General features: G+C 36.0%; 1 protein-coding gene across 1 annotated transcript in view; it reads left to right on the top strand.

Moving 5' to 3' along the window:
• Nucleotides 1–18,339, top strand: part of LOC101738723 (synaptotagmin-12) — a 68,829-nt gene extending 50,490 nt beyond the window's left edge. The window contains exons 8-12 of the mRNA XM_062675541.1: nucleotides 382–475; nucleotides 3,642–3,809; nucleotides 4,117–4,224; nucleotides 7,680–7,896; nucleotides 11,323–18,339. Of these exons, the coding sequence (XP_062531525.1) occupies nucleotides 382–475; nucleotides 3,642–3,809; nucleotides 4,117–4,224; nucleotides 7,680–7,896; nucleotides 11,323–11,450 (715 nt within the window). The 3' untranslated portion in view covers nucleotides 11,451–18,339. The remainder of the gene's footprint in view (nucleotides 1–381; nucleotides 476–3,641; nucleotides 3,810–4,116; nucleotides 4,225–7,679; nucleotides 7,897–11,322) is intronic.
• Nucleotides 18,340–27,598: the final 9,259 nt, after the last annotated feature.

The raw sequence follows: 27,598 nt of genomic DNA, 5'->3' as shown, positions 1-27,598 counted from the left end.
ACAATTTTGTTTTTCCTTTGATGTGTGCCCCGTCGGACGGTTTCCTTTTGTTTGTTTTAAGTTTATTTTATACAAAAGTTTAGGTCTTTTATTTATCGATTGTGGCACTACGAAGTCTGCCGGGTCAGCTAGTTGCAAATAAAATTTTATTGTTTTCTTAATTTGTGCAGTCGGTGAGTAGAAAAGAATTGAATTAAATAAACACGACAAAGAAACACGTTATTTCAAACACGTTATAAAGGTTTCCTTTTATGATCACAAAACGCCTACTCAAACACATTCACTCGGAAAAACCGAACAAAAGCGAGCCGTAAACAGCTAACGAAATTGGCGGCGTTTCAAACATTTCAAGCCAGTTTTATACCGAGTTGTGTTTTTTAGGATTCAACTGATGCCCGACGAAAGGCGTGTTTTGCAAACGAAACAAAAGAAGAAAACCTGCAATCCTTTCTACGACGAAACTTTTGTTTACCAAGTAAGTCGACGCTTAATAACAAAGGTCTTCTGTGTTTGAGGGATTTGTAAAATATCCTTAACGTTTATCATTCGGTTTGCGATCGCCTTCTTGGCAGAGTTCTTTTGGATCACATTGTGTTATATCTACGTTCAATTCCCGGTTGGGTTCAGTTTCTTTGTGATTAATGTGTCAGTGAATTATATTAAGTATATTTCTTGTTTCGGAAACTTTTTCAGCACACATAGCACAGGAGTAATGCATTATACGCCTTTAGCTCTTAACACTAGGATTAGAAACCCCGGTAACCCTACTCGTCGAACTCGGCAAAGAGTTCGACGTGCAACCTAACCTACACATCAGCCCATTGAGCTTCTCGCCGGATCTTCTGAGCGGGTCGCGATTCCGATCCGAAATTCATTCGCGAAGCAGCTACTCTTGCATTGTTAGGTCTCCTTTCGATGCGCTCGGGTAGCTGTTAGCAAATCCCACCCCTCCTGGCTGAGCCCTCGCTCGTCCACCTCTCCTGGTTAAACTGGAAAGGCCTCCGAGCCACCAGTAATATTTCAAACAAAAAAAGCACAGACGCAAATTCTATGGCGTGATCCCTTTAATGCAAACTTCATTTATTCATTCATTTACTCTTAATTCGTGATACGGGTATTAATTGTTAATGAAATCATTATTATCTTGACAATAGATCGAATATCTTATTTACTGTTTCTATATAAATGAGCCGGTTGCAAGCATTTGCTTAAAGTTTTGTTTCTTGTACATAGGTTTTTTTAATTATCCCTATAGGCTGGCGAGCATACGGCTTACTTGATGGTGAGTGGTTATCATTACTCATGAACGTCAGCAATGCCAGGGGTTAATGCCAATACGTTACACCACAGCTCAGAGTTAATCTAATTATAACCGAATGATTTTACTAAAACTGCAACTGCTTATCGTTAGCTTAGCTAATAACTGCTTTTTTTTCCAAAACGTTCGACGACATTATTCCCTTATGACTTATTTCGGCGTGAATGTCACATGATTGATCACAATACGAAAACTCATAAGTGCATTTCAAGAAAAGCTCATCTATCAAACGTAATGTAATCTTCCGCAATGTACTCCGAAATACGTCTCTAATATCTTCAAATGAACCCACGTACAGTTTTAAATCCCAGGGGTTCTGATTTCAGAAGGTAGTACGTTAGGATACTCCCAAGTTGAGGATTAGGTAAATCTCAATAACTTTTGCTCATAAACCTTTTACCTAACCTTAAAATTGTTCAGTTTATGACTTTGGATGTGTTTGAGTAATGTACCATCGCAATCAAGTTACATACGTTGAAGTTTCCTCTCGAGATTCTGTAGTGATATTAACTGTAGAACTTGTTCATTTGAATTTCAATCATGATATATGATGCCTCCAATGAACACTACGCTAACTCCAAATTCGTAGATTTACAGGAGGAGCGTTTAAACGAAAAAAGCTGGTAAAATCTTTATTATTGCAGATATATTTATGTTTTTTTTTTTGTGTAACTAGCTGATTTACTCTTGCTTCGAACCCCATCAATAATGATTAATTGTAATACTTGTAACATAGTGAAGCGATTTGCGTGGAAAACCAAAATTTCAAAATTTTGAGTTAGAGTAGTGTTCATTGGAGGCATCGATTATACCCTAGCATTTAAACTATCTTGTATATGACAAAATTCTCTTGTAAAAGTTCTTTCTTCCTATTCGTACACTCTTGACAGAGTGGTCGTGGTCATGCATCAGTCGGATCCTGCGATACCGATGCTCTCGCGATGCGACGCCATGTGGCACGATGTTTCGCAGAGTGAGAGCAAGCATTTATGTTGGAGTGAGTAACAGATTTTATGAGGTCGGTCCATCGTGTTGGAGATCGTCCGCGAGATCTTTTGCCCTCGACTTTCCCTTGCACCACCAACCGCTCAATGGAGTCCTCATTACGAGTGATGTGCCCGAAGAATTTGAGGATTCGTAATTGGACTGTTGACGATAGTCTCTCCTTGATGTTGAGCTCTTTCAGGATCGAAATGTTGGTACGGTGCGCGGTCCACGGAATTCTGAGGAGACGTCTCCAACACCACATTTCTAGTGCGTCGATCTTACGACGGTCTTGCATCCTCAGCGTCCACGTCTCAGCCCCATACAGAAAGATTGGAAAGACCAGGCATCTCATCAACCGAACTTTTGTATTTTTGGTTATTCTGCGGTCTCTCCAAATCTTTGTTAGCCTCTCAACTGAGGATCTTGTCACGGCGCAACGTCTTCGGATCTCATCTTCGCAGCCTCCAGCGTTGGTGATAGTGGAGCCTATGTAGCCTATGGAGCCTTGTAAAAGTATTCATAGTCTTTTAATACGTAAAAAATACGGTTAAATTCATCTTTACATTTTTTTTTCTTTATTTTTTTTTATTGCCTTTTAGGCAGACGAGCATACGGCCCACCTGATGGTGAGTGGTTACCGTCGCCCATGGACTTCAGCAATGCCAAGGGCAGAGCAAAGCCGCTGCCTACCGCAAAATGATTTATTAAAGGATAATTATTCTTTATGTACTACCTCTGTTTGTCATTAAGATTTTAAAAGGTCTTAAGACGTGTTATGTACTCGCACGGGTAGGTATCACCACCCTGTCTATTTCTGCCGTGAAGCAGTAATGCACTTCGATTTGAAGAAAGGCGCAGTCGTTGTACTGTAAAAACTATGACCTTGGAACTTATGTTTCAAGGTGGGTGACTGCATTTACCTTGTAGATGTCTATGGGCTCCGATAACTACTTAACACTATGGAGGCCGTGAACTGGTCCATCCATTAAAACAATATAAAAATGTATTCCTGCAGTAAAAAACTGACGTGTTTCGATATAAATGGAGATGTTACGAGTAGATTTACCTTATATTACCTCAGTTTTACCTTAGCTATACCTTAAGCGTCATGTCAACTTTGGATGTGCATTAAAATTTAAGTTTCCATGAGCTTCACTAACCCCTTGCAATTAGTGAAACTTGAGCTCGTCAGCTTTAACGAATTGCAAAGTTAATTTACATAGGTAGTGCACAAATTATTTACTAACTGTGAGACAGTTAGTAAATAACTGTGAGACAGTTAGTAAATAAGCAAATGAAGTTTAGAGGAGCAACGGGACTGTTGTCTATGTTTTAGATACCGCCGGGCAAAATTGACGCTCTCACCTTGAAGCTATCAGTAGTTGATGTGGGTAGGGTCGGGAAGGGAAAGCAGCTGATTGGACACATCATACTCCCATTGAGCGAATTGGACGGAGTGACACCCGACGAAGAACCACAATTCTACAAGCTTGATATCGAAAAGGTTAATATGTAAATTCCTTTTACATTCATTAAATCGTGTGACCTACATCACATAGAAACTCATTTTTCATAATTTCGATGCATTACATACACGACCATGCGGGCTGGAACGTTTTCGCGCGGTCGCAACGCAATCCATAATTTTTAATATGACGACTTTAATAACAAGTCATATGAAACTCCAAATAACAATTTTACTGATGTTATTTATTTATTAATATTTTTCGAATACAAAAGTAGCCAGATCTAGATCTGCTAAATTTAAGAAGCAATAATTGAGTGATAACTTCAACTTTGCTGTTGCGCAGGACTTGCAAGAACCAACGTCAGATCTTGGTGAGATCCTGGTGTCTTTGCTATACAATGAAAATCTTCATCGACTCACAGTCACCGTCATCGAAGCGCGAGGGCTTAAAGTAAGTATTAATATATACTATCAAGTAATAAAATGATGACCAAGAGCCTTAGTTCATATTTGTCACTTAGATATATTGCACAATTTTCCGTAGTAATTTTGATATGATTTCCACATTTTGAGAAAGCGGCACGACACGAGAACCCTCTTATTGTGGCCGCCGGTAACTACATTCCCGATCCTGCGGACAGAATGGAAAGCAGTCGACTCGCCCTTTTTTTTTTTAGGTGGATGGACGAGCTCACAGCCCACCTGGTGTTAAGTGGTTACTGGAGCCCATAGACATCTACCCACCCTTCAAATCGAAACGCATTACTGCTTCACAGCAGAAATAGGCAGGGCGGTACCTACCCGCGCGGACTCACAAGAGGTCCTACCACCAGTAATTCTGGCCGGATCTTCTCAGTGGATCGCGTTTCCGATATGGTGGTAAATTCTGCGAAGCACGGCTCTTGCTAGGGTTTGTGTTAGCAACGTCGTCAGGTTTAAGCCCCGTGAGCTCACCTACTAGTTAAGGTTACGCTGAAATAGCCTCTCAAAACTATCAACATAGGTAGGAAAAAAAAAAAATCCATCAAAAAACACATTTCCATTGCTTGTAGTACAATTGCCGAATAAATCTTAATTTACCGGCACCAAGATTCTGAGAAAACTTATGCTAATTCCGAAACTTTGTATGCTTCAAACTCAGTTAGAAAGTTTGCATGTTCTGAAAAGCTTTCACTTGTCGTAAACACTTTCTTAGTTAATGAAGTAGGCCATTATGAATATAGTGGAGTTGAATTCGCGCGCGAGTTTCATGTTAAGCTGCTAAGTATTATTGCCTACTAGAGTAGACTAGAAAGGTCTAGAAGGTAGACTAACATACGGCCTACCTAATTTTGAATAGTTACTGACACTCATAGACATCAATAACACTCTAGCCAGCACATCTTAATCTTTGGACTCAATTGAAACCGTCGTTAAAGCACATGCATTAGGCTTTTAAATGACTACCACAGCTCACGAAAAGCACCAAGTGAATTTCGCCATCTACAAGTATTTACGTAATTTGATTGTTACTAGTCTCATTCTAGTGAAACCAATACCTTCATTGATGAACATTTATTAAGATGTATTTACTTAACGTTACCTGTAGGCATCAAGTAATTTCAATAGGGCTTTAACCCCGATACTAGTATAGTAAAGTAAGAAGTCTAAAAATATAGCTCCTAAACGCCCCTACTATGGTGCGATAGTCAACTAAACCACAGTCCTGGTGTCCTAGTAAAACTGGAACAGGCCAACAGTAATCCTTCTTTCAGAAAAAAAAAGTACACCAGACCCTAAAGATCACCAAATGTATGGAAATATTATAAAAAAAAGTAAAAAACATTTCCATTTATATTTATTTCCAAGGATGAGATTTGGGAACTCGAAATAATTAAAGTAACACAAAAAACATTTAAATTTACATTACGAGTATAACTTAATTAAATTTTCATATTCGTAATGGACCTTTGTCTGGAAAATACAATGTTTTAAGGAAAATCTTTCTTGCTTCAGTCTCACTGAATACCTACATTTTCCCATATTATTATAATATCGATATAGTACGTATGTAATATAACTTGTATTCGAAAATTCACAAATATACAGTTAAAGTATAATTTTTTCTCATTCGAAATAGCTCAATGTTTTATTTGCTACGAAAAATTCAGGGAAAATTCAAGAAAACGAGTCCATTAGAAAAAACAATACGTATTAAAAATGAAGACGAGTTTTCCGTTATGAATATTTGAATTTTTTTTTTTTTTTTTTTGTTTTTTTTTTTTTTTTTTTGTTTTTCGCAACTTATAATCTATACTAATATTATAAAGAGGAAAGATTTGTTTGTTTTTTTTTTTTTTTTTTTTTTTTTTTATTGCCCTTGTAGGCAGACGAGCATACGGCCCACCTGATGGTGAGTGGTTACCGTCGCCCATGGACTTCAGCAATGCCAGGGGCAGAGCCAAGCCGCTGCCTATCGCTTAATACTCTCCACAAGCCTCTTTTAAAGAAGGACATGTCATAGCGCTCGGGAAACACCGTGGAGGGGAGCTCATTCCATAGCCGGATGGTACGTGGCAGAAAAGACCTCTGGAAACGCACTGTCGATGCCCGCAGTGGCTCCAGGTAGTATGGATGAACTCTACTCCGGTGGCGGGCGGTGCGATGGTAAAAACGAGATGCCGGTATCATCTCGAACAATTCCTCAGAGCACTCCCCATGGAACATTCGGTACAAAATACAGAGGGAACCGAAGTCCCTCCGCAGACCCAAAGGTTCCAAAAGGTTGTTTGTTTGTTTCGAATAGGCTCCGAAACTACTGGACCGATTTGAAAAATTCTTTTTCCATTAGAAGCCGACATTGTCCCTGATGAACATAGGCTACTTTTTTTTTTTTTTTTTTTAATTCTTTTTTTTTGGTTTCATGTGTGTTTTAATGTTTCCGAAGCGAAGCGAGGGCGGGTCGCTAGTGTATTTATAAACCCGTAAAACGATGGTGTTATACATAATGTAATTAATTTTTTTTAATATTTAAAAATAATTATTTAGGTAAAGCTACTTATAAATAGAAAATCTGCGTTTAATGAATTAATGCTATCGATTCTCCAGCTAATTACTGAAAAACTCTTAATTTTGCATTTCGAACTCTTTAAAATAGTTTATAGTATCTTTGTTGTCGTAGCAACTGTAATAAATTCGAGGAAGTTTCACATATACCACTTTAGAATTGTACGTTCGAGTAACCGCCAGTCAATTCCAATTTACAAGTTAAATAGCTTTGCTAACTGTCTATTCTTAGGGAATGACTCACGGATCAGAAGTATTGAGACGTATTCAATGAATTGTTGTGTATATTTTGAAGTCGTCGTGGCCTAAAGGATAAGACGTCCAATGCATTCGTATCTTGCGATGTAACGGTGTTGGAATCCCGCTAGCATGTACCAATTTTTCTAATGAAATACGTACTTAACAAATGTTCACGATTGACTTCCACGGTGAAGGAATAACATCGTGTGATAAAAATCAAACGTTACGTGTTCAAAGGTTATGTAGAAACATGTCAATGGGCTCCGGTAACCAATTAACGCAAGATGGGCCGTGAGATCGTCCACCAATCTAAGCAATAAAAAAAAATCGCTCTTTTTTCAAATATACTTATTATTATTATACACTTATAAGAAAACATCGCATAAAAATTTATGAAATAAAGTGTAATACTACTTATACTATTGAAATATTGACGATTAATTTTATCATTTTTACAATGATCAGAACTTCGTAGTCAGTCGACTTTATTGAGGTTGGCTGTCGGTACTCGGGATATCGGTAAGGCCAGAGGCACAGCATAGCTATACACAACTACGTATCACACACCATACACACCATGAAATTTAACGTAGAAATTACTTATATTAAACTACCCTCTAGCTGGATCCGTCGTCGAGCAAGCGTGAGATGGTAGTACGTGTAACTCAAGAGCGTGCTTGCCGCGGAGTCCGAGCAAGGAGGACGGCTGCTGTGGAAGTCACTGATGACGGTAGCTGCTTAGTCTCAGAGTGCTTCCACTTCCGGCTGCGAGCCGACGAACTTCACACCACGAGTGTTACCGTACAAGCCCTACAACCACACTCTGTCTATGCAAAAGGTAAATAATACTCTCATTCTAACAATCTATAGGTTGCGGGACGAACAAGGGAATATGTAACTAGAATCTAGATACTAGATCAAAAAACCAGGACGAATTAATCCAAAACGTTCTAGAGGCAAAACATTTACTGCTTAGGAGTGTTCAAAATATCTCAGAGTCGAGAGAAAACTGCGGTAATAACCGCTTTTGCGGACATCAATAAATAATAGCTTCGAAGGAAAATGTTTCCGATAAAAATAGATCCATGATAAAGATTGAAACGGAAATTGCTGTATTTAACTCTTCGCTCGAGATAATTGCAGTATTTTATTGCGTAAATGTCGCAGCACTGGATGGGCTAAAGGCAATTTCCGAAATTTCAGAAACGAACCCCTAATTCTAGAGTAGTTAAAAAAAACTAAAATTTTTTTAAGTCCAAGATGAATTATTTTGTTACTCTTGTTATTATTCACTAGATCTTAGTGAAATTATCAAAACGGATTTAAAGAAAATTCACGTGCGGCTTAAGTTCCCAGCTCCAACAATACAGCTACATGACATGTAATTTGTTATTACTACTGTTTAGAATGATTTGGCACTTTCAAATAATTCAAGGTATACAGCCCCGGCCTTTTCAAGCTAATATGACTATTTTCCCACTATCCATCACCATTAGAATCTACGCCTATTTCACTAGCTAACGGGTGATTCAATCTTGGACACTGTAAGCAAACCGTGCTATGGGGGTTTGTACCGCCTTCTTTTTTTTAGGCAGAAAAGCCGTATTTAAATGCAATTAATAACTGAATTTTAAATCTGTTTTGTCGTGTAGGCTCTGGAGAAGTTCTTACAAAAATGCATTTTTTATTTCAATTAAAAACTGTAATAGTTTATATGTTTAATATTTCTGAAGTACCATTAAGATTACGACAAGAATCTAGTGTTTTTTATAATAGTTTGATAATGCAATATAGTTTAAAAAGTTCCTGTTTTAATTGGCACTTACCTGTGGGATTCGAACAGTATTGTCACACAGCTTAATAGAGTTCATCGTACCTCTTATCCTTTAAGCTATGATGACTTCAAAACCAATTGCAATGTACGAGTATAAGATCACCCCACCCCTCAAACTGGGATGCGTGTCTGCTTCGTGACAGAAATAAGCCTGAGTGATGTACTCTTCAATAAATAGCATAGGTTTTCGCATTTACTATAAACGACTTCTAGATTTCGTGAGAAACCGAAAATAGACGCTCTGACACATTCTCAGCACTCCGGTCCAACATTAAGTCTCATTTTTTATTAACGAAATACAGCTCACCTTTCCAAAGCGCTTAGGATCTCAGTAACGAGCCGGAAACGCTAACAAATTAACATTTTATACGCGGAAGTATTTCGGGTGATTAATCAACTTCCAAGTCTTGAGGCTGGAAATTTTCAAAGTAATCGTTATTTTAATTTGCATGTTTTAACGCGAGGATTTATAAGGGCGGAATAAGTATATAATCAAACTTCGTAAGGAAAATCGCTAGAGGTTTTTCCTACGTATGTCCTTTGCGATTATGACTCTAATTTGTATTCGAGCATGATGGCTGGAAAATAATCGATTTCTAAGTACTAAAAGTCTACTTTTGCGAAATGATTTTACTACTGCATCTACCTTTTTAATTTTACTGAATGAGCAATTCAAAATCATGATAGCTATACCCTAAAATTATCTGACGTTTAGGATCATAACCATAAGTCTCAATTTAATTAGGCTCAAAGATCCAAACGAATCCTAATAGGGACAATGAAATAATGGAAACTTTAAGAAGTAGTAGTAGTAGTAGCAGTAGTAGTAGTAGAAGCAGTAAGTTAAAAAAGATTAGGTCCAAATTTTCGATTGGAAATCGCTTTTAATTCTGTATGCTCTTAGTTCAAATTTGAAATGAATTAATTTTACTTTTCGAGGGACACGAACTCCCGCTCGGTGTAAATAATCTGAATCCAGTAAACATGAATGGCATATCCTTTCAAATAAAATGGTGGAGTGTGGGTAACATTCGGTCACAAAGCTGTATTTAACATACCACCAGCGGGCTTTATTTATTAATTATTCTTTTATTCATTAGGCTTAAAACTCGATCAAATCCCATTTTGATTTAAAGCAATAGAGTATGCTTTTGTTTCCCAATTTTGGTTGAAACTCTTGTAGAACAATACGTAAAGCAGCACTTTAGCAACCATTACAGGTCTCCTTACCTTGTGCCAATTACGAGAATTGGACGATAAACATCCGTAAGCATCGTCTGCTCTTTGTATCGGTGCAAGGTTTTGTAATATCCTGTTATTTTCTTTGAACAAAAACAAACGCGAGGAAGTAATTTTGTTTTTGAGGACCGAAAACTGATGAACCATTTTGTTTCTTGTAAACAAGTATTGTTTTGCTAAGGCTATTTTTTTTTATTGCTTAGATGGGTGTACGATCTTAAAACCCGCCTGGTGTTAAGTGGTTACTGGAACCCAATCTACAACGTAAATGCGCCACCCACCTTGAGATATAAGTTCTAAGGTCTCAGTATAGTTACAACGGCTGCCCCGCCCTTCAAACCGAAACGCATTACTGCTTCACGGCTGAAATAAAACATATTTTTGACCTTCAATTACATAAACGAAAGTTCAATCGAAGGAAGTTTGAGAACGATTTTCTAGCACAGTGCCAATTGGTTTTAGTTGACAGGTCATAAACATATTTGGTTGATATTCTTCTCAAATAAAAAAGCTAAAAGTTCATGGAACTATTTTCAAGTACCTACAAAAAAGTCGACAAATAATTTATGTAATGTTGACTTATCGCCACAGATAATCGGTCTTGAAGCCGAAAAGGAATAATTTAACCTTAATATAAGCAGAAATTAATCTGTGCTAAGCTTAACGTAAATACCTGTCGCTTAAGTAAGTTAATATTAGTGAATGTAAAAGATGAAGACGCGCTTCGTTCAACACTATACCCTGTTCGACTGTTGGTTTATATTTGAATTACGTTATCTATTTTTTTTTATTAAAACGTGACGATTCACCAAGCTGTATAAGCTCGCCATGGCTTAAGGATGAGACACCCGCTGTAATCGGATCGAACGAGGTCACTGTGCGAGGTCAAATCCCACCGGCAGGAACTGAATTTTGCAATAGAAATACATAATTAATTCGTGTTGACGAACGCATTCTATGTTGAGTCACTATTCTATTTTTGCCCTAGTACCGCTGCGCCGCGCATTTGGTTTGATTTCGGTCCGATGTGTTTAATACAATTGAATATGCAATTTCTAAAAGGGCACATCTCTGAAAATGTAAAATGTTCAGGAAATGAAAAAAACTGTTTATTTTCTAAAGCAGTGTAGTACAAAGTTTTTGCTTCACGTATTAATAATAAAAATATAGATAATGCTACCTTTGTTCCAGACCGCCTTCTCGGTAAGTTTGTCCTAGGCTCGTACATGTTCGCTCGCGGCCGAGCCCTCCAACATTGGAACTCTGCGCTGGCATCGCCGATGGAACAAGTCAAACAATGGCACCCGCTCACCAACTAAATCGACCCGGCCAAAACTAATGACCCTTTAGCGTTTGTGTAAGAAGCAGTTGACGAAACGGGTATGCAAAAGACATAATATTATTAAAATATGTACGAAAATAAGTTTACTTATCTTCTTCTTCTATACCTATATCTAATATATAAAATTCTCGTGTCACAGTTTTCGTTGCCATACTCCTCCGAAACGGCTTGACCGATTTTGATGAATTTTTTTGTGCTTATCCGGTATCTATGAGAATCGGCCAGCATCTATTTTTCATCCCCCTAAATGTTAGGGGTAGTCCACCCCTAAATTTTTTATTTATTTTTTAGACAAAATTTTTAATTTCTATTTTTTTATGATACAACATACAAAAATACATACAATCCTCAATTTTCACTCTTCTACGATCAACCCTTATTTTTTAATAGCCATTTTAGTAATTTCATCATTTTTCCTCTCCGGTCGAAAACTGATCAATCGTCATTTAATTAGTTATCCCCGCCAGATGTCTACAGGTGTCACTTCTGACCCAGTAAACAGCACGGAGTAGGGATGTTACCTCTACAGTTTTCGGCTATTATTAGTGTTTATGCTTCAAGCGTAGTAGTTAAACATTTTTAGTTCATCGCCTTGCATGTCACATGGAAAATCTACAAAAAAAATCCCTAAAGATTTCACTAACGATACAATCACAAATGTCGACGGATATCCAACATATCGTCGAAGGAATCCAGATAATGGCGGACAATCATTTATTAAAAACATCAGCAACACAGACATTGATATTGACAATCGTTAGGTCGTGCCATATTCACCCCTGCTGAGCAAAACATACAATGCTCATATTAATGTTGAGTTCTGCAGTTCTGTGAAAAGCATCAAATATATTTGCAATTATGTCCATAAAGGCAGTGACATGGCGGTGCTTAGAGTGGAAAATATGAATGTACCATGGCACACAAACATTCGCTTGAGGCGTTGAACAGGACATTGAAAGATATTAAAAACAACGACAAACTATTTGGTGGCACTCGGTCAGTCCTTTCAGGTGACTTTAGATAAACACTTCCCGTCATTCCACGTTCAACATACGCTGGTGAAATCAACGCCTGCTTAAAATCATCGACATTGTGGCGTAATGTTGAAATAGTACAGCTGAAAGTAAATATGCACGTTCAAATGCTTCAAAATCCATCCGCTGAAACATTCTCAAAACAACTCTTAAATATTGGCGATGGAAAAGTCACTATAGCTGAAACTGGATACATAAAATTAGCGAATGATTTCTGCACTATCATTGATTCGCAAGATGCTCTCATTGAACAAATATTTCCCGATGTACACACGAATTACATAAATCTCGAGTGGCTTGCAGAAAGAGCAATGTTAGCTGCAAAAAATGTGGTCGTTGACATTTCAAATCTGAAGATACCACAGTTATTGCCAGGGGGCTTGGTATCATATAAATCTATTGATACAGTTTGCGATGACACTGAATCTGTAAATTTTCCAACAGAGTTTTTGAACTCACTGGATTTGCCAGGCATGCCACCACATAACTTACAATTGAAGGTTGGATCTCCAATTATTTTGCTTCGTAATTTGAACCCGCCACGGTTATGCAACGGTACGCGATTAGTCATTAAAAAAATAATGAAAAAAGTTATCGAAGGCACCATTACAAATGGCAAGTTTCGAGGTGAAAATATATTGATACCACGAATACCTATTATACCCACAGATGTGCCAATTCAATTTAAGCGTATTCAATTTCCGATTAGATTGGCATTTGCAATGACTATTAATAAATCCCAAGGCCAAACAATGTCTGTTTGTGGCTTAGATTTGAGCACACCATGTTTTTCACACGGACAATTATACGTTGCATGCTCTCGAGTGGGTAAACCATCAAGTTTGTTTGTATTAGCTAAAGACGGGCTAACAAAAAATATTGTTCACGCTGCAGCATTAAGAGATTATTATTATGTAATGAATTAATTATATATATAATTATTACTTTTAATAAATTAAAACAATTAATGTTTGGTGTTTTGTTATTTTTAAACAACATTCCCTCATCGTTCACAGCGCTCCAGGCCTTTTTCACTCATATTCCACATCCTTATACACTTCCAATAAGTTAGTCATTTTTTTTCTACACTAGAAATTCTCTAGAAATCTTATATATGGCAAGACAACGTTTGCCGGGTCAACTAGTAGTTATATATAAAAATGAATTGCTGTTCGTTAGTCTCGCTAAAACTCGAGAACGGCTGGACCGATTTGGCTGATTTTGGTCTTGAATTATTTGTGGAAGTCCAGAGAAGGTTTAAAAGGTAAATAAATATGAAAATGCTCGGAATTAAATAAAAATAACAATTTTGTTTTTCCTTTTATGTGTCCTCCGTCGGATGGATTCCTTGTGTTTGTTTTAAGCTACTTTTAAGGTTATTTTATACAAAAGTTTAGGTCTTTTATTTATCGATCGAAGCAGTACGAAGTCTGCCGGGTCAGCTAGATTTGTATTATTTATTTTTTCATTTTAAAACTAATTCTAATTTAGCTTAAAAGTATTCGTTTGTCTTCGTTACTTAAAAAACGTGAGAGAAAGACTAGAACATATTCTTCAAGTTGTACCTACAGATTTATTTATTTAAATACAATGTCCAAATGGAACACAACTGATAAACATTGAAGTAAATATTTTACAATCTCATTGCCTGTACACGAAACAATATTATTTTACGGTACATCAAATTGATTTAACCTGTACGCCGAAATGCCTTTTACTAAACGAATTTTGATGGTAATAAAGGTTTAATACTTGTTTGTGGCTCGTCATTATCCGGTAAGGGCCTTTCGTGCAACTCTATGCCTCATTAGTCAAACTGTCAACTCCACTTATATATAAAACCGATACACGTGCGGTAGAAACACGTTACGTGCCGATAATGCGGTTGTGAAGTGTCGTAAACATTTAAATTTCGAACTTGCAAGCTAATAATGAGCTACAAATAAATTATGAAATAGCTACGTCAAATATGCTTTGGAAATTCTCGTTTATACTATAAACCGTTATAGGAACATGTGTGTCATGTTCTTGCATTTTAGGAAGGATATCAAATCAAATCAAAAAAAAATTATTCAACATAAATGAAAGTACATACCTGTTGAACGTCAAAAGAACTACCGCCAAGTTACAAGAACTAGCCTCCGTCCTTAGAAGAATTGGCAAGAAACTCAGCGGGCATGTCTTTTTTTTTAAATATTAGATAAAAAAAAATTAATATTAGTTTTTTTTTAAATATTCATATATTACAATAACTAAATTAATTGATGTAGATTGTTTTTATGTATGTTAATACGCGGCAGCTGTGTCTATGACTGCATTATCACTCACACATTAGAATTTTACTTTGTATAGCGCGTCACCCATACACAAATATATAATACCTATATTTTCGAAATAAAAAAATAGCGTAACGTATGGAATGCAAGCAGCTATTTATTTAAAAAAAAAAGCCTTTACTCTTATCGAGTGTCATAAAAGGTTGTGGTAACATTCACAAATTAAATGATAGGATATCATGACGGGTGATATTTTAATACAGATTAATGAATAATAATGAAGCGATTACGCCACATAATGCGACACCAATTTCGGCGATAATTGTAATGCTATTTTCCGACATCCCATTACTCAAAATTACTAATAAATAATTGGAAATACATCTAATAATAATTCGGTTTGAAGGGCAGGGCAGCCGTTGTAACTGTACTGAGACTTTAAAACTTATTTCTCAAGGTGGGTGGCGCATTTACGTTGTAGATGTCTATGGGCTCCAGTAACCACTTAACACCAGGTGGGCTGTGAGCTCGTCCACACATCTAAGCAATAAAAAATAAAAATACTCAGATATGCTTGCTTCTTAAGTCAGTTATTGAAATTTTATAAATTAACCATTCCCAACAAAAATATATATAAGGAGAATTATACTCGTAAAGGGAATATGTTGTCGCAATCAAAGGTTGCTTGAAACCATTAGTGTTGAGTGAGCACATTTGAAACCGAACGTTCCAATTTGACAAAAATCTAATAAAAAAATACCGAAGTTGAATTTTATAAATACACAATACGGAATGTGAATTTTATGAGTATTTTAACAAAGCAACATTTCGTAATTTCAGTAAATGTATCAGAAGGTGTGTTTGTACCTTGTGATTTTATTTTTCAGATAATAACAAAACGAGTAATTCAGGCGACATGCCTCACTTTTGTATTGTATTTAACTATTAAATTCCATTCGTGTGAACTCTTCACTATTTGAATGTTTGTGTGCCTCATTAAAATCTTGCGGCTACTAACAAAAAAATCAAAAAACCTTTTCATGGGACAGCAAAATAGTTCAGAATGGGGACAATACAAAAAATTTGTTTAGGATAATTCTGCCTTAAATCACGAACGACAGAAAGTAAACAAATATTGATAATTTTGTGGCTTTTAATTATACTTACCCTATAGACTCAGTTATTGCAATTCATTTTAACTTTGTCACCAGCTAAAATGGGAGAGTTTTAAGAAAGGACACATCATGAAATGAACATGAACATCAATACACAGAAACTGTAATAAAAATCACAAATTGATCTGATATAGAGTGAAAGAAATTAATTCTCATATCTACATATCCAACAAACAGTCATTAACTTTGTTCTTTTGTTCGGTGATAATTTTTAAACTAAATACGTACAGATACTGCGATGTAATCAGAATGAGCTCGATAAATAAAATAAACCTTATTCTACAAGCATGAATTCCATTATAATAATACCAGCAAACAATATCGTATCTTTCATTAATTCATCAAGCAAACGCTTTATTAATTTTCGATGACTGGAATATTAATTGTCGAGTGCGAAACAATAGCACTCATAGAATATTACACTCAGACACAGCCCACTGAGTTTCTCGCCGGATCTTCTCAGTGGGTCGCGATTCCGATCCGGTGGTAGATTCTGCGAAGCACGACTCTTGCTAGGGTTCGTGTTAGCATCGTCGTCAGGTTTGAGCCCCGTGAGCTCACCTACTAGTTACGGTTACGCTGGAATAGCCGCCCCAGGCTACCAGTTTAGGTAGAAAAAAAAAAAAAAAACATGAATATCGTTTGGATTTTCCCAAAATATTAACACGTCTCAGCCCGTTTTCTCTACTGCTTCAATTTAAAACTTATTGTAGATACTTATAAACGTGTATTGTATTTTAAATGTCTTAAATCCCTATTGACTGAGTAGATAAGAGTTTTGGCAGCTCCTGATCTTCCAGCTAGAGCCGTATTGGAATAGAATATTTTGAATTCATTTTATTGAAACTATTTCGACATGAGAATTTTAGCTAATAACACTGAAACATGTTGAGATAAGTACGAATTTTCTTACTTCAAATATAAATGACTTTAGTATAAACTGTTTCAATTCTGTTTTCCTTAACATATTATTATGTAAACGTCTGAATTTTCTAATCAACTGCGATCTAGATAAGATAGTGGGTCTCTTGAGAATACGGAAAGCGCACAAGTTGCACAGTTAGCTACTAATTATACTTTATTATATATAACATGAGAATAGTAAATGTAAAAGTGCTTTTTTGCGTCATTATTTAACGCAGTCTTTTCCAAACAACGTTTTTTTCCTTCATTCTTTTAGCAACATATTTAATACTTATATCAGACGTTTTAATTTGTACATCCAAATCGCCTGTTTGCTTTCAAAGTTTCATTGTTTTGTTACAGCAAGAAATATATTAGGACACTTTCTATCATATTGTATCTATATTAAAACTATTGTAAACAATGATATTTTATATGTAAAAAGAAGCAGATATGTTTCGAGCGCACGTCAAGTGAAGACTCGAAAACAGGCCAATTGGGACGTTTCGTCTTTAGTCGCACCTAAGCAAATGCAATAATAATATAACAAGTGCAATCGTTCCAATTATAGCTATCTTTTTTACTCACGCGCTTATCCCATCTTTTGTACTTTTCATTAATGCTACTTGTCAACATGTGTGTGCACTATATCGGTAGGTATGTAGATATACATGGCGCGATCAGATTTGAAGAGTCAGTTACTATGAAGATAACATATCTGTTGTATAAAAAATCATTGAATGAAAAATAAATCTCAGGAGCTGTCATAAACAACATTTTTTCTCTTCTATGTAGCGACATACAAAATTGTACAAGGTGTTGTTTACATATCCGAAAAAAATATTTATCAATGTTACTCTAAACTCATAGCGAACTTGACACTTCGATATTCCACAATATTTTACGAGCATTTCTAGTTTCCAAGATGGTTACGAAATATTTGATGACACTTTTAATTGACATAAAATCTATTTCGATATCATCATTCAATAAAAAAAGCAATTAAGTATCTTTGAATAGCAACATGGCATAAAATTAAAAAAATATACAAATAAAGATCAACTAATGTATTGCTTTCCCTGTTCACGTATGTATCACTAAAGTATTATTGTATTGTAATCAAAATTATTGTCGTATTTTTATAATTAAATTTTACATTAAATTTAACCAAATTACAAATGTTATGAATTTTTCTAATAATAAAGTAAGTAATCCAACTTTAGCTTTATGAATTGAATATTTAAAACAGTACTAGAAAAAAGCTTGAAAATCCTGTTTTATTTTATATTTAATATGTACAACCTTTAGCTATTATGTAAATCTATTTAATTAATTATGTCAACTCAATGTTTATGAATACAAATTTTTTTTAATTTTTAATACATTATATAATGTTACCCATATACCTACATGTGTAGTAGATTAATGTGAATGTAACTTGCAAATCATAAAATAAAGTATGAACTGAAGCTAAATTGGCGACAATGCGTTTTTCTTCATCATCCTTGCGTCTGATTTTTGAATCATGAAACACGTTATCCATAAAATAATTTATAACGTGACACGAATGTAAAAGTAATACAACTCTCCAGACGCGTTCTCACGGATCCCTCCGATCCACTAACAGTGATATTAGAATATCTACAGCCCAAACAGCAGATACAGTTTCTCGGCGGTTCTTCTATACTAATGTTATAAAGAAGAAATATTTGTTTGTTTGTTTGTATTGAATAGGCTCCGAAACTACTGAACCAATTTGAAAAATTCTTTCACTGTTTGGAAGCTACACTATTCCCGAGTGACATAAGCTATAATTTTTTTGAAAAAAGTTTGAGATCCTCACTAAAAGTCCAAAATGAAACTCAAGGTGTAAAAAAATTACTTAAAATATTCTTTACATCGCGTGCCCTGCGAAAAATATTGATGATAAAATAAAATAATGTACTACGACTTTGTAGAACACATTATTATTTACAAAAAAAGTCGGGAAAGCATATTTTTAACTATTATAGCTATGCCGCAATAAGTGTTCTTTAATTTTTTTAAATAAACCAACGTCGTTGCAAATTTTGTTAAAGAGCAGAGCGGAGCCGGAGCGGGCCGCTAGTCTCAGATAATTGCGATTCGGATCCAGCAGTAAATGCATTCGCGAAGCAGCTTGTAATAGGTCTCCTTCGGAGGCGCTCGGGCAGCTAAATGATATCTTGCAACAAGAGTCAGCGCTGACTTGTTATCCTAATATCTTTTATCCTAATCAGCATCCCTTTATAGTGAAATACTTCAACTGAATGCTAATTATAAACATAACGGGTACGTTTTCTACTCACATAATAATAATAATAATAATAAGCCTTTTATTCCATGCAATAAAAAATTTTTTTTTTTTGTACAATTAGTTTATATAATATATGTATGGACCCCTCTCAGGTAAAGGCCTCCTCCAAAGATTTCCACTCTGCTTTGTCTCTGGCGACAGAAATCCAGTGTGGTCCAGCAACCTTTCTAATATCATCCTCCCAACGCGTGTACGGTCTGCCGACGCGCCGCTTGCCCTGTGGACCGTCCCATGCAGTTACTTTCGATGTCCATCTCCCATCCCTGAGTCGTGCTACGTGGCCAGCCCACTTAAACTTCAGTCTTTGAGCATATTTGAGAGCGTCCACTGTTTTGGTTATGCTTCTTATCTTTGTATGACGCACTCTGTGTGTCTTTTTTATGTTGAGCATGCTGCGTTCCATTCCCCTCTGGCACGTTGTTAATTTATTTTTAATGTTACGCGTAAATTTCCACGTCTGGCAACCGTATGTAAGACACGGCAATATACAAGTGTCCATGATTTTCTTTTTCACTTCTGTTGGCATGTTACTTTTCATTACTTCTCTGTAACTCCAGAACTTATTCCACGTAATTCTTGTTCTGCGCTACACCTCTAGTTCATTGCTATTGTTGTCCAGTGCTATCTGCTTTCCTAAGTAGATATATTGTTCCACGTACAGTATTGGTTTGTGTTCTAGTGAGATGGTTCTTCTACAACTGTTTGTCATGATGTTTGTTTTTTTCAGATTAATTTCTAATCCGACTTGTCTGCTAGCTTCGTGTAATGACTGTATCATGCGCTCTAAGTTACCACCGGTTTCAGACAGCAGTACTAAGTCATCTGCGAACCTTAGATGACTTAGGCAGTCACCTTTGATATACAAGCCATAGTTTTTCCAGTCTAATTGATTTATAATTGATTCCAATACTGCAATACATAGTTTTGGAGACAATGGATCCCCTTGTCTCACTCCTCTATTGATGTTAAAATCAAATCAGGGCCAATTGTTTCCAGTTTGACTTTACTGACACTGTTCTTATATATATTTTTTATAACTTGTATATACTCACTTTCCACTCCTTGTTGATTTAATGCCTCCCATATGCTTGTGTGTGAAATTGTGTCGAAAGCCTTCTGGTAATCTATAAAAGCTATATAGAGCGGTCTTTGCTTCTCTTGGTATTTTTCGATAATAAGTTCCAGCGTGTGTATGTGGTCTACGGTTGAATATCCCTTACAGAAGCCAGCTTGCTCTATGGACTGTCTCTTTTCTAAAGTTTCAGATATTCGTCGATTAATTATGGAAGAGAAAAGCTTGTAAATAGTTGCCAAAAGGCTTATTGGCCTGTAATTGCTGATGTCATTAGGGTTACCTTTTTTATACAGCAAGATTATAATGGATTCTGACCATTGTGCAGGTATATTCGCAGTTTTGAGTATCAGATTAAATAATGAGGCCAGTGGTGATGCAAGTATTTCACATCCATGTTTGATTGCTTCATTAGTAATGAAATCTGGGCCTGGGCTCTTCTCAAATTTTAACTTATCAGCTGCTTGTATAATCTCAAGTTCCTCTATATAGTTTATATTATTATTTTCGGTATTGTCGTATGATTCCTGTTTATTGTTGTTTATTTGTTTTATATTCGCACTGTAAAGGTTTTTATAAAATTCTGTAGCAATATTAATTATTTCTCTACGGCTGTGGGTTGTTTGTCCTGATTGGTTTAATCCCTCAATCCAAGTTTTATTTGTTCGAAGTTGTTTTATCGCTTTTTTGAAACTTTTTCCCTGTGTAAGGTATGTTTGTATTTTTTGATTTCGGTAGGTTTTATAGTCATATTTTATGTATTTACTCGTCAGTTTATAAAGTGCGCTAAGTTCGTTTTTTTCTAATCGTGACTTCCTTGGCGTTTTTTGTAACATTTGTCTCCTATTTAATAATGTAATTGTCCTCTCTGAGAGAATTTTGTGTCTGGTAGAGGTATTCTTAATCTGTCGTGCTTGTTGTAGACTGACTTTGATAATATGTAATAATTTGTTATAAAAATCCTGCACTGTCGTCTCCAATTGATAATCGACGAAGTTTGATGATATCTGATGCCTCAGACTTTTCTTGTATGCTTCAATTTCTTCTCTCGTTTTTAAAGTACTATTTCGGTTATTGGTAAATTTTATTCGACTTTTCTTTGCTACTTTTAAAGTTATTGTAGCTCTTACCATTCTATGATCTGTAGAGAAGTTAGGGTTCAGTGTTTCTATATTTAGGAATAGCTTAGGTTGGTTTGACAGTACATAGTCGATTTCATTCTTGTATACTCCGCTGGGTGAGCGCCAAGTCCACCTGCGGCTTGTTTTTTTTTAAAAATAAGTATTAATCACTGAAAGTCTATTTTCAAAAGCAAAATCTATTAATCTTTGACCTCTGTCATTTCTATCTCCATATCCATATATTCCTGTAATGATATGTTCTTCTTTTAGTGGTTGACCTATTTTTGCATTAAAATCTCCAATAATTATAAGATTTTTTGAAGATGTATGGATTGCTATGTCCAAACTTCTATAAAATTCTGTTATTTCTTCTTCACTTGAAAGACTTCTACTCGCATAAGTTACTAGTACCAATCCGTCTTTTTCTGGCACATAGCGATGAGACGTTATGATTTGAAGGATATAAAAACCATTGTTCCAATGTAGTAGAAACTTCAACCTTATTTCCCATAGTAAATAAAAAGCTCATTGATTGATTGTTCATGTTTGGCAAGCTTCAACTAGAAAGCTCTCATTAAATATAGTATTTAGTATTTTATTCGGTCTTAGTTAATTAAATTCAGTCTCCGTAAATTAATTTTCCGATTTAATCTATCGTTTTTTATTGTCTTATTTTACTTTAAAATTTTCATGGTCACAAACGAGTAAATTATTATTCGTCAGCATTTGAATGTTGTGATAACTACCGTCCATTTTTGTATAAAAATGTTACTTAGACTTTTAAAGTTCGTTTCCCACAGAACGAACTGAAAGTATCTTGAGGTTTGGCTTTTGTTTGGCAATGAGAGAATCCCAGGTGTTAAATAGAAAAGACGAGATTGAACCGTAGAAGTTGTTTTAAATATCTCAATAAATGGTTATAGACTTTATTCGATATTAACAAAACTTCTAAACATAACTTGCAAACACTCGCATTTTCAGTTATTTCGTTAATTTCTAGAGTATTATCATGAGAAATGTAATTTAATTACTTCATCCTGTTTATCCGTCATGTTTATCGTATCGTATAAGGTACCCCGAGGATTAATTTGCAATAACATATGAGAAACATCAAGGTAACTGATTGCTCTTGCTTATATAATGAGGCATGAGGTAGCCCCTAATATTTCTCACTGCGATGCTACTCAACTTACTAACTCACAGAATGTTCGTGTCGAAATAGGTCCGACCTTGGTCAGACACATTTAGCATATTCTCCACCTCGATAGGAAAGTGTGACTTTTCAAATGCGGATTGGCATGTTATACTTTTCGTCCACGTGGAGTTTAAACGTGTTTTTTATCACTAAATAGATAAAAATCGATATTATTGAAAACGTGTATAAAGGTTGAATATGTCAATTCCTCTACTCTCACGTGGCGACAATTAAATTAGTCTAATGTAAATTTTCTAAGACATGTTAATACATATACGTTTTAGTTTATATAGACTTACAATCTCATGGTTTAATATGTGATTTAAAGCGGTTACCTGAAGTCATCAATACCAGAACCCGTCACCGTCCTCGACGAGTGAATTAACCCATAGACACAGCCCTGTGTGTTTCTCGCCGGATCTTCTCAGTGGATCGCGTTTCTGATCCGGTGGTAAATTCTGCGAAGCACTGCTCTTGCTAGGGCCAGTGTTAGCAACACTTTCGCTTTGAGCCCCGAAAGCTCACCTACACGCTAGGGTGAAGCTGAAATAGTCACTCAAGGCTATCAGCATAAGTAGGAAAAAAAAGGCCGATTATCATTCTACCACGTAACAAAATAAATAAAAAATACCAGAAAGAAGCTAGTTCAAGGCAACAGAAATACGCAGTGTAGTAATGACAAGATAAAAGATTGTGATGTAAAAAAAGATTTACTCACACAAAAAACTTGAAAAATATGTATCAATGCATACATACATGCATCAAAACATACTTAAAATTAAAATGGTTATATTAAGCTTTAGTATGATGATCTTGTATGAAACTAGGTTAAGTGTAGCGTTTCAACTGACAGCCCTAATGTTACGATTAATAAAACAACACTAGATGTACGTGCCAGGGATCGTTAAGGTAGGGTTGAACGCTTTTCAGAAAATAATACAATTATATTATTTATAAACAGGTAACATAATTTATCTTCTATTTAAATATGAAAAATATTTTTTTTTCTATGCGCGCTAATAAGCCATTGAAACTTGCTACAGTTGTTATTGGCACTCAGGGACTTCATGTTGTGATATCATCAACTTAAGATCGATGACGCACGAAAATTATCAATCAGCAGCACTACCGTATCTCTTTCTGTGCGTGTTGTAAAAAGCAACTAAGGGAATCACCGCAGACTGAGTATTATTCTCGAGGTTATTATACGAACACACTGATCGCCAGGCGTCATTTACTGGTGGTAGGACGTATTGTAAGCTGACACGGGTGAATACCACCAGACTGTTCCCAATACAACTAATTGCACGTTTAGGCTATAATGTCTTTTTTTTTCTATATAGCATTTCTTCATCAGGGTGTTCGATGCGAAAGTCGTCGCTATGAGCATCGCTTATGTTTATACAGTTGCATATGTGACCGCTTATGACCGTACGTTGAATTGGCTATAAGCAATCTTTCTATATCATTTTTTGTTTACTGATGGTAGAATTTCTTATGAGCCCGCTTAGCTATGTACTACCATGCCTATTTCTACCGCGAAACGGTCATTCATTCCGTTCGAAGGGCTGGAGAGCCGTCATATCATGCAATTAAGACTAGGACCTTATGTCTCAAGGGGGTGTCTCATTCACGTTTTGAGGTCTTTGATCTCCGATAACCATTTAACATCAGGTGGCCGTGAGCTCACTCACTGCAAGGCAAAAATATTTATAGTACATAAATAAATTAACTATTTTATCAGATCAACCATTTATGATATTCTGAAATTATCTACTCATGGAATAGCATGCAAATATTTGAACTAACCAAAAGTACTTGAAGATTTCTTAGCAGTCTAATTCAAGAAAATATTTCTAATATTTCTACTGCTAACCCTGCGAGTACGAGAATTAATGACAATAATTATTTGATGACTAATAATAGATCGCAAACTTACAGAGAATATCTTCTTAATATGTTTTTATTTTTATTGAACGAAATATCTATACATTTTAGTGTTAATAAAAATATTTGTTTTACTTTTAGTTTAACTGCTATATTTTTCTTTCTATTTTGGACGGAGGAGAACATATCAACATATTTTCAAATTGTTTTGACAAAAAAAGCGATTTTCAAATGTATAATGTCAAATGACAATTTAAAAAAAACCTTTTATGCATAATTTATAACTTAAATAACTTAAAACGCAATAACAAGATAGGCACAATAAACGGACACGAATCCCTAAAACTAATTTACAATATGTACGATGTTATTATGTGAAAACTTAAAAAAAATGTAGACAAACTTAAATTTGTTATAACACTTTAAAATAAAACTACATTTTTATTCCAATATCTATAATATTATTCGTATAAAATTATTCGGATAAAGGAAAAAATAATCTTCAAATCTAAACACGTAGACGATATTTTTTTCCGATACTATTCGGGAATTTATATCAATATAAAATGACAATAATTTCTGCTTTCGAGGCTTCGACGGTCAGCGAAAATCTATAGGCTTTATCTCCAACGTTTGTTGAAATTTATTACACGCGATGGGCGGCTCGATTATTTAGTCTTAAAGTTACAAAATTCGTTTGTTATTTTCAAAGGGGTTATAAAAACAATACTGAAATTCTACATAAAATATTAAATTTTATTAACTGAAATCGTGTATGATAGTGTGAGGTTTTAAGGGGAGTAGAGGAGGCGGTGTGTGTTGGTTGATTGTCCGTTGTGTGCTCTCCTCCAGAAACATCATCGGAGCGGTCAATAAAACACTACTGGTTGTAGAACCTCTTGGGAGTCCGCACGGGTAGGTACCACCACCCCGCCTATTTCCGCCGTGAAGCAGTAATGCGATTCGGTTCAAAGGGTGGGGTAGCCGTTGTAACTATACTGAGACCTTAGAACTTATATCTCGAGGTGGGTGGCGCATTTACGTTGTAGATATCTATGGGCTCCAGTGACCACTTAGCACCAGGTGGGCTGTGAGCTCGTCCACCCATCTAAGCAATAAAAAAAAAATTACGCATAAATACATGTTTATTCGCGTCAGCGACCGCGGTGGATCGCTGCACGTTAACCACTGACTGACTAACTTTTTTTTTTAATCCTACCTATGCTGATAGCCTTGAATGGCTATGTTTTTTTTTTTTTATTGCCCTTGTAGGCAGACGAGCATACGGCCCACCTGATGGTGAGTGGTTACCGTTGCCCATGGACTTCAGCAATGCCAGGGGCAGAGCCAAGCCGCTGCCTACCTATGTCAGCTTCACCCTTACGTGTGTAGGTGAGCTCACGGGGCTCAAACCGGAGTGTTGCTAACACTGACCCTAGCAAGAGCAGTGCTTCGCAGAATCTATCACCGGATCGGAAACGCGACCCACTCAGAAGATCCGGCGAGAAGCTCAGTGGGCTGTGTCTATGGGTTAATTCACTCGTCGAGCCCTTCGTCGCAAGCGACGGGTTCGACGAGGATGGTGACCGGTACTTGTGGTGCCTAAAAGCACCGTTAATGGAGCTGGAGGATCCGTAATGACGTGCTTTGGGCGACGTCGACACTGACTAAGGTATGTTGCTCATTTCTATAGCTGCATAGTAAGCAGCTAAGCGGGGCGGGGTATCATTCCCCTACAATACTAATATAATGACGGAGTAGGTAGTTAACGGAAATGAAGTATGCAGGTGGAGGATCGGCGTGTACTATTTTTAATAATAATTAATAAATATTAATGCAACCTTGAAGAAATATGTGGATTGTAGCGTACTAAAATGTGCATAGTGCATACTTTAATAACCTGACCTTTCCTTGAAGATTCTAAATGTAAAGTGGAAGTAGTGAGAATGTTAAAACTTTTGCTATTCCTTTGTCTCATTCGCAATAACGATAATGGCTTGCCTACGCTAGTAGTTATAGGAAGAATATTATTAGATTTGGATTGAGAATATCAAAAGTTGTTGGAAATTCGCAATCGTTCTAGTTTATTGACTGACCCGGTGGTGTAGTTATTGGCGCCCCTAACTGTTGCACCGAGGGTACTAGGTTCAATTCCCACATCGGGCAAGCATTGTGTGTTGAACAGATTTGTTTGCTCTTTATTTGGGTGATTATTATCTATATATATATATACGTATATTGCGAGAAAGAAAGGGTGACAATCTCGAAAGACTTCTCATCACCGGCACAGTGGAAGGAAAGAGGCCTAGGGGGCGTAGTCCCATGCGCTGATCCGATCAGATTAAGACGACTTTGGAATCCAGCATTAATGTCGCTATCCACTGCGCGGAGGACAGGATTGAATGGAGAAACATAGTCCTAACAAAAGTGCTTCGTAAAGGTCACGACCCTCAGCACTGAGGAAATACGACGCACAGAGGAGGATACATATATTTAAATATATATAAGTACCTTAGTCGTCTCTGGTGCCTCTAACACGGGGAATCCTAAATTAGGGCCAGATGACCGTGCTTGATTTACTCCCAATTATTATAACTGTTATTCTTATCTTATCAATTGTTTCAGTCTAATCTGGCACTACTGAAATGATATATTCATTTGTAAATTGTTTGAAATGTCGTATTTTTAATTAATTAACGCAAGATTAAACATAAGTAAAAGTTGTTATAATTGCGTTCTACTAAACTAAATTTATTTCTTTAAAAGTACAATGTCCTTATTTTATTCAATAAAATTCAAAGAGTGTATGGTTTTAGCATGTATAACGTTGTATACGTATTTTATCTGTAAATGCCTAAGAACACATTAAAATCTAAGCGTTGCATGAGGGCTGCCGCCACAGAACCACAAAATATTCTTAGTTTTCTCTGCGAAACTCATAACAAATTCAAACTTGTGTTCTAGCTAAATTTTTGGACGTTGACATACTCATCTAGAAAATTCAGTACAAACTAGAAAACTGCTGCGAAAGATACGTGACACGATTCGTAAACGTATTACAGATAGTAGAAGCATCTTGGTTGTGTTATATAAAATTTATCGTCAAGTACATAATTCGTCTAGATTT

Source organism: Bombyx mori, chromosome 3, assembly GCF_030269925.1.
Source record: "Bombyx mori chromosome 3, ASM3026992v2".
NCBI classification, from domain to species: Eukaryota; Metazoa; Arthropoda; class Insecta; order Lepidoptera; family Bombycidae; genus Bombyx; species Bombyx mori.
The sequence above is the reverse complement of the archived record's forward strand: the minus strand, read 5'-3'. Positions and strand labels throughout refer to the sequence as shown.